Here is an 8,439-nt window from a genome sequence, read left to right on the forward strand (position 1 = left end):
CAAACATCCTAGATCTGAATGAATGGAATATTCTTATTAAATACTTTTTCTTTACATAGTTGACATGCTCCTGATGAGGTGGCGGATGGTCTCCGGAGGGATCTCTCCCAGATCTGGACTAAGCATCTGCCAACTCCTGGACAGTCTGTGGTGCAACGTGGCGTTGGGATGGAGTGAGACATATGTCCCAGATGTGCTCAATTGGATTCAGGTCTGGGAACGGGCGGACAGTCCATAGCATCAATGCCTTCCTCTTGCAGGAACTGCTGATACACTCCAGCCACATGAGGTCTAAGCATTGTCTTGCATTAGAGGAACCCAGGGCCAACCGCACCAGCATATGGTCTCACAAGGGGTCTGAGGATCTCATCTCAGGTACTAATGGCAGTCAGGCTACCTCTGGCGAGCACATGGAGGCTGTGCGGCCCCCAAAGAAATGCCACCCCACACCATGACTGACCCACCGCCAAATCGGTCATGCGGAGGATGTGCAGGCAGCAGAACGTTCTCCACGGCGTCTCCAGACTCTGTCACGTCTGTCACGTGCTCAGTGTGAACCTGCTTTCATCTGTGAAGAGCACAGGCGAATTGCCATCTTGGTGTTTCTGCAAATGCCAACGTTCTGCTCGGTGTTGGGCTGTAAGCACAACCCCCACCTGTGGACGTCGGGCCCTCACCACCTCATGGAGTCTGTTTCTGGACGTCTGAGCAGACACATGCACATTTGTGGCCTGCTGGAGGTCATTTTGCAGGGGCTCTGCAGTGCTCCACCTGCTTCCTCCTTGCACAAAGGCGGAGGTAGCGGTCCTGCTGCTGGGTTTGTTGCCCTCCTACGGCCTCCTCCACGTCTCCTGATGTACTGGCCTGTCTCCTGTAGCGCCTCCATGCTCGGACACTACGCTGACAGACTCAGCAAACCTTCTTGCCACAGCTCGCATTGATGTGCCCATCCTGGATGAGCTGCCACTACCTGAGCCACTTGTGTGGGTTGTAGATCCGTCTCAATGCTACCACTAGAGTGAAAGCACCCGCCAGCATTCAAAAGATGACCAAAACATCAGCCAGGAAGCATAGGAACTGAGAAGTGGTCTGTCGTCCCACCTGCAGAACCACTCCTTTATTGGGGTGTCTTGCTAAATTGCCTATAATTTCCACCTTTGTCTATTCCATTTGCACAACAGCATGTGAAATTTATTGTCAATCAGTTGCTTCCTAAGTGGACAGTTTGATTCACAGAAGTGTGATTGACTTGGAGATTACCATTGTGTTGTTTAAGTGTTCCCTTTATTTTTTTGAAGCAGTGTATATGACAATTTGCTAATTGTCACATCGACCCAAACTCCAGGACCAGAGACAGTGAGATGATTGACAGCCTAGGGAGGCGAGTAGACCGAGAAACTCACACCCACTGAGTGCCAGCCGTATGGTGCACCTCAAGCTACAGTATAATGGGAATATTTAAGATGACTAAAGTTCATATTTAATTTACAATGATCAACACAATGTTTAGCATTAATTTGAAGTTTGTGTAACAAATGTGATTTCCGTGTTCGTTTGTTTTTAACACTCGGGTTGATGGTCACTAGAACTAGAGGCTGTATGTTTATGGATTAAACTCATAAACTGCTGATAAGGTTGACGCCGACTGGAGGTACAAGGACAAGGATACACTGATTATTATTATATTGTGTGAAACAATGTGATTTCTGTAGCTGCTGAACAAAGTCACTGCCTTCTGTTTTGACTTCCTACAAGCCTGTCGGGGCTGGTGTTTACAGAACATTGTACGCTGATTGATATTAGAGGTGTTCTCAGAGAAGGCCAGTTAGATGTGTTCTCTGCTTCTGGCTGGAGTTTTCTCCCTGTTGCAACTTGTAATAAACCAAATAGACTTTGATTGACTATCCTCGACTGCTCTTCTCCTTTGTCTCTTCTCCTTTGTTCTACTCTCCTTTGTTCAATTTCTATTACATCACCCCTCCCTCCTTTCAGGCGAACCTGATTCTCAGTGAGAGAGTGAGAGAGGAAGGCCGTCCTGTCTGTATCCCCAGGCTGAGCGCTTACACTCAGAGGGATGATGAGGCTAGGCGGGTCCGAGGGCTGGCCCTTTGCTGGCCATGGCTGCTGGATACTCTACATCACATCCATTAAGCGGGAGGTCTATTCTCATGGGGAGAGACTGGGAGAGCCCATCAGAATGACTCGTCCAGGGCCAGGACATGCTCAAGAGGCTGGAGAAGATGGAGGCTCACATCGAGAAGCTGTGTAAGTCTCAATCTCCTGCATTTACTGTGACTTACCTGGAAGGGAAATGGCAGTAGCTCTGTCCACGTACTGACCTGGACTGCAGTCTGCCACTGTTCTAGATGGTAGGGCAGATTTAGAGGGGAGGATTTGAGAATACATTAGAATCTAGCCTAAACCTACATGTAGAGTTGATCCCAGAAAGTTATTTCACACTTCACAGTGATTATTGTAAAAGGGGAATTTGTACCCAGTTAATTAAAGGGTTTAAATAAACTAATAAAGGAAGGATTAAATAAAATATGCCCATAATAATTTTAGATTGTTCTTTAATCCTGTATACTGTTGCTTGCTGAACAACATTTGTTACATTTTGATCTACCATCAGTTACTTCAAGGTAATTCTCCAAGGCAGAGCAAACATTGTTAATCAACTTTTTTTTAAACACACATGCAAACAGTGACTGAAGCTCCTAACCAACTGTGCTATTTTGTTCGTTTTTCTGTGTTGTTTGAAACGTATTTCTTTACTTATTTTGTACATAATGTTGCTGCTACCGTCTCTTATGACCGAAAATAACTTTTGGACATCAGAACAGTGATTACTCACCTCGAACTGAACTAAGTTTTTTTCTGTAACAAGTCTGACTCGAAGGATACACTGCTTTCTCGGAAACGAGCCCAAATCCCAGTAATTTGCGTGAAGAAAAGGAGAAAAAGGGGGCAGAGGTCGGGCAGCCTTCTGTGAATTTGTAGGTGAGTGAGTAAACCTCCACTACCATCTCTACCATCATTGGCCAACGTGCAATCATTGGAAAACAAAATGGATGATATACGATCAAGACTATCCTACCAACAGAACGTTAAAAACTGTAAAAACGGATAATATAGAGCTGGCGGGATTTTCCATGCATCGGCAGGACAGAGAACCTACGTCTGGTAAGACGAGGGGCAGCGGTGTGTGTCTTTTTGTCAATAAATGCTGGTGCGCGATTCTAATACTAAAGAAGTCTCAAGGAATTGCTCGCCTGAGGTAGAGAACCTTATGATAAGCTGTAGACCACACTATCTACTAAGAGAGTTCTCATTATTCATAACCGTCTATTTACCACCACAAACCGATGCTGGCACTAAGGCCGCACTCAACGAGCAGTATAAGGCCATAAGTAAACTAGAAAATGCTCATCCAGAAGCGGCGCTCCTAGTGGACTTTAGGGGCGCCATTTTCACTTCTGGATAAAATCGTGCCCAATTTAAACYGCCTTTTCTGGGTCCGGATGGGACTCGTTGGAGTGAGAGGTCAGCCATATTGGTAGTACCTGGCTACGCACTTGGGTTTGTCATATCGTTTTCTGCAATGCGTTAGGTAGACACGAAGAAATGCTCCGTCTGGGACGTTATTGGATATATTTCTGAAAAACATCCTAAAGATGGATTATCAACTGAGTTTGACCAGTTTATTCGACTATTATTATGACTTTTTTGAATTTCTCGTCGTTCATGCGTAAAATCTTCATGGACACGTGGATTACACCATGCTAGCCAAAGTTGCTAATTCGACAGAAGAAATGGACATTCTAAAACAAAACAACGATTTATTGTGGAACTAGGATTCCTGGCACTGCATTCTGATGAAAGATCATCAAAGGTAAGGGAATATTATTGATGTTATTTCGTATTTTTGTGACTCTTTGGACTCCAACATGGCGGAGAATGGCTGAGCGCTGTCTCAGATTATTGCATGCTGTGCTTTGTACTAAAGAATTTAAAAAAATCTAACACAGCGGTTGCATTAAGAACCAGTGTATCTTTAATTATATAATGCAACTTGTATTTTTCAGCAAAGTTTATGATGAGTTTTTCTGTTAGATTACGTGGCTGTCTAAAATTTCTCCGACATTTTGGTGCTATTTGTGACCATGGCTGCAATGTAAAACCCAGATTTGTAGCTATAAATATGCACATTTTCGAACAAAACATAAATGTATTGTATAACGTGATGTCATAAGACTGTCATCTGATGAAGTTGTTCAAAGGTTAGTGATTAATTTTATCTCTATTTGTGGGTTTTGTGAAAGCTATCTTTGCGGTGAAAAAATGGCGTTGTGTGTTGCGCTATTGTGGTAAGCTAATATAAATATATGTTGTGTTTTTGCCTGTAAAACATTTTAAAAATCGGACATGTTGGCTGGATTCACAAGATGTTTATCTTTCATTTGCTGTATTGGACTTGTGATTTCATGAAATTATATTATATGATATCCCTGTGGCGCCAGGCTAGGCTATGTTAGTCAGCGTTTCTGATGAGGAGGATCCCGATCCGGGAGGGGGTCGGTAGAGGTTTTAATACAGGCAAACTTAAATCCATTTTACCCAATTTCACCAGCATGTCACATGTGCAACCAGAGGAAAAATAACTCTAGACCACGTTTACTCCACACAGAGCCGCATAAAGCTCTCCCTCACCCTCCATTTGGCAAATCTGACCATAATTCTATCCTCCTGATTCCTGTTTACAAGCAAAAACTAAAGCAGGGAGTACCAGTGACTTGCTCAATACGGAAGTGGTCAGATGACGCACCATGTTACACTACAGGACTGTTTTGTGAGCCACAGACTGGATTATGTTCCAGGATTCATCCAATGGCATTGAGGAGTATACCACCTCAGTCAACGGCTTCATCAATAAGTGCATTGACGACGTCGTACCCACAGTGACTGTACGTACATATCCCAACCAGAAGCCATGGATTAAAGGCAACATCTGCATCGAGCTAAAGGCTAGAGCTGCCGCTTTCAAGAGCGGGACACTAATAAGACAACCATGAAACAGGCAAAGCGTCGATACAGGATTAAGATTGAATCCTACTACACCAGCTCTGACGCTCGTCAGATGTGCAGGGCTTGAAAACTATTACGGACTACAAAGGGAAACCCAGCCGTGAGCTGCCCAGTGACGCGAGCCTACGCGAGCCTATGAGCCTATAATCGACTCACGTCGGTAGCCATAAAGTGCTTTGAAAGGCTGGTCATGGCTCACATCAACAGCATCATCCCGGATACCCTAGACCCAATATAATTTGCATACTGCCCCAACAAATCCACAGATGACGCAATCTCAATCGCACTCCACACTGCCCTTTCCCATCTGGACAAAAGGAAGACCTATGTGAGAATACTGTTCATTGACACAATCAGCGTTCAACACCATAGCGCCCACAAAGCTCATCACTAAGTAAGGACCCTGGGACTAAACACCTCCCTCTGCAACTGGATCCTGGACTTTCTGACGGGCCGCCCCCAGGTGGTAAGGGTAGGCAACAACACGTCTGCCATGCTGAATCCTCAACACAGGCGCCCTCAGGGGTGCGTGCCTAGTCCCCTACTGTACTCCCTGTTCACCCATGACTGCGTGGCCAAACCACGACTCCAACACCATCATTAAGTTTGCTGACGATACAACAGTGGTAGGCCTAATTACGACAATGAAGACAGCCTATAGGGAGGAGATCAGAGACCTGGCAGTGTGGTGCCAGACAACAACCTCTCCCTCAATGTGAGCAACAAAAGAACTGATCGTGGACTACATCAACAGGGCTGTAGTGGAGCGGGTCAAGAGTTTCAAGTTCCTTGGTGTCCACATCACCAACGAACTATCATTGTCCAAACACACCAAGACAGTCGTGAAGAGGGCCCGACAACACCGTTTCCCCCTCAGGAGACTGAAAAGATTGTCACATTGGCATAGGTCCCCAGATCATCAAAAATGTATACGGCTGCACCATCGAGAGCATCCTGACCAGTTGCATCACCACCAGGAATGGCAAATTCTCGACATCTGATTGTAAGGCGCTAAAGAGGATAGTGAGTATGCCAGTACATCACTGGGGCCAAGCTTTCTGCCATCCAGGACCATATACTAGGTGGTGTCAGAGGAAAGACCAAAAAATGTGCAAAGACTCCAGTCACCAAGTCAAAGACTGTTCTCTCTGCTACCGCACGGCAAGTGGTTCCCGAGAGCCAAGTCTAGGACCAAAAGACTCCTTAACAGCTTCTACCCCCAAGCCATAAGACTGCTGAACAATTAATCAAATGGCCACCCGGACTATTTACATTGACCCCCCCCCATTTGTTTTTACACTGCTGCTACTCACTGTTTATTATCTATGCATAGTCACTTTACCCCTACCTACATGTACAAATTACCTCGACTAACCTGTATCCCCGCACAATCACCCACCGGTACCGTATCCCCTGTAAATAGCCTCGTTACTGCTATTTTATTGTGTTACTTTTTATTATTTTTTACTTTAGTTTATTTGGTAAATATTTTCTTAACTCTTTCTTGAACTGCATTTTAGTTGTTAAGGGCTTGTAAGTAAGCATTTCATGGTGAGGTTGTACCTGTTGTATTCATACCTGTTGTATTCGGCGTATGTGACAAATAAAGTTTGATTTGATTTGATTTAAATGAGATCATGCTCTGTTTGTATCAAAAGGAGTGACTCATGTTGATTCTGGCAGCCTTAAAACATTTATTACAATGTGATGAACAGCTGTCATGTGTGTCCACAGTGAAGACAATCAACGACGGGCGCAGTCTGAAAGAGGGGCAGGCTGTGAAGGCTCCCGAGGTCAAGGAGAGGAAGGTGGTGAAGAAAGTGTACCCCAACTCAGCTCTGTTTACAAGCTGGGGTGATGAGCTCTCAGAGGAGGAGCAGAAAGAAGCAGAGGGGCTGTTTCAGATGTATGGATACAATGCCTTCCTGAGTGACAGACTACCCCTGAACAGGGAAATCTCTGATACTCGCGATCCTAAGTAAATCATTTTCCTCACCTCTCCGCCACCTCAACACAGCAAATGATGGATCCGCTGAAAACTTCTGAATTCTAACCACAGTCTGTTGCATTGTGGCCATCCGAGGTCAATTCCATCTTCAGCACTGTGAATTCAATTTGAGCAATTGTGACATTAGAACTAGAAGGTTCTACCTGTAAAAAGATGATTCTAAGATAACTGGATCCTAAGCAATTTTTATCATGTATTATTTTAAACTCAACAACATGGATTGGGGTTTTAGAGTACTATATAGGTAGAAAACATTGAACAGAACAAGTCTATGTCAATAAATACATTTTGACAGAAATGCAGATAGAACCTTATAATTCAAAGCTCTCGCAATGACATTGAAGTTGACAATAACTTGAAGAGTGAAACAGAAGCTTTGGTGAAGTGAATGAATGATATGAGGTGGACCAAATGTTTTTGTTGTGCCTGTTAGATGTGCTAAGCACCAGTATCCCCATGACCTGCCCACCATCAGCGTAGTGTTGATCTACTTGGGCGAGGCCCTGTCAATCATCAAGAGAGCCGTCCGCAGCATCATAGACAAGACCCCCCAACGCCTGCTCAAAGACATCATACTGGTGGATGACCACAGCTCCAATGGTTTGCCTAATTGGTGTCTTCTCACCTCTTAGAAACATTTGAAATTACATTTGTTAACATTTAGATTGAACGTAGGTGTGGTTTTCAACTTTCCTTAGGTACCACTGATTTGCAAGTGTCTGCTTTCACAGGGGATCTAAAGGAGAAGTTGGATGCCTACATCAGCTTCATCCATGAAGAGCGTCCCGGCCTGGTGAAGAGAGTGAGACACTCAGAGCAGCTCGGTCTCACACAGGCCCGCCTCTCAGGGTGGAGGGAAGCTACAGGAGATGTGTGGCCATCTTGGATGCCCACATAGAGGTCCATGTGGAATGGTAGTCTAAATGAAATATCCAGTGAGACTTTTTGAATCCCCCCTCAAAATGGTGTTTTGACTCTGTGTTTTGTGAACAGGGCGGAGCCTCTGTTAGCTCGCATAAAGGAGGACCGCACGTTGGTGTTGACACCGGGTGTTTGACAAAGTCCATTTCGATGACTTGACGTCACACGCTTATGGGCTGCTGCAGATGCCTTTGACTGGGCCCTGTGGTGTATGTATGAGTCCTTCAGACCTGAAGTGGTAATGCCATTGAAACGACGAAGTCACACAGCAGGAAAGTGAGGTTGTTCGTGATTTCATCATCGGATGATAGTCCAGTTTCACAAATCTGTTTGAATGACGATAAGGAAAGCACAGCATTGGGAGGAAAATCTTACCTAATATTTACAACTGGATTATTATTTTGCGTTATCTATTCATTAAAATG

The 8,439-nt window shown here is 44.7% G+C and overlaps 1 protein-coding gene across 1 annotated transcript; it reads left to right on the forward strand.

The window, feature by feature from the left end:
- The first annotated feature begins 2,173 nt into the window (after window positions 1-2,173).
- LOC112080932 (probable polypeptide N-acetylgalactosaminyltransferase 8) lies at window positions 2,174-8,165 on the forward strand. Its single transcript, XM_024146879.2, is given in 6 exon segments — window positions 2,174-2,265; window positions 6,820-7,063; window positions 7,527-7,693; window positions 7,825-7,962; window positions 7,965-8,007; window positions 8,087-8,165. Coding segments are annotated over 6 exon segments (702 nt in total). The 5' UTR covers window positions 2,174-2,219; the 3' UTR covers window positions 8,151-8,165.
- The last annotated feature ends 274 nt before the right edge of the window (window positions 8,166-8,439 follow it).

Source organism: Salvelinus sp. IW2-2015, unplaced genomic scaffold (assembly GCF_002910315.2).
Source record: "Salvelinus sp. IW2-2015 unplaced genomic scaffold, ASM291031v2 Un_scaffold16595, whole genome shotgun sequence".
Taxonomy (NCBI): Eukaryota; Metazoa; Chordata; class Actinopteri; order Salmoniformes; family Salmonidae; genus Salvelinus; species Salvelinus sp. IW2-2015.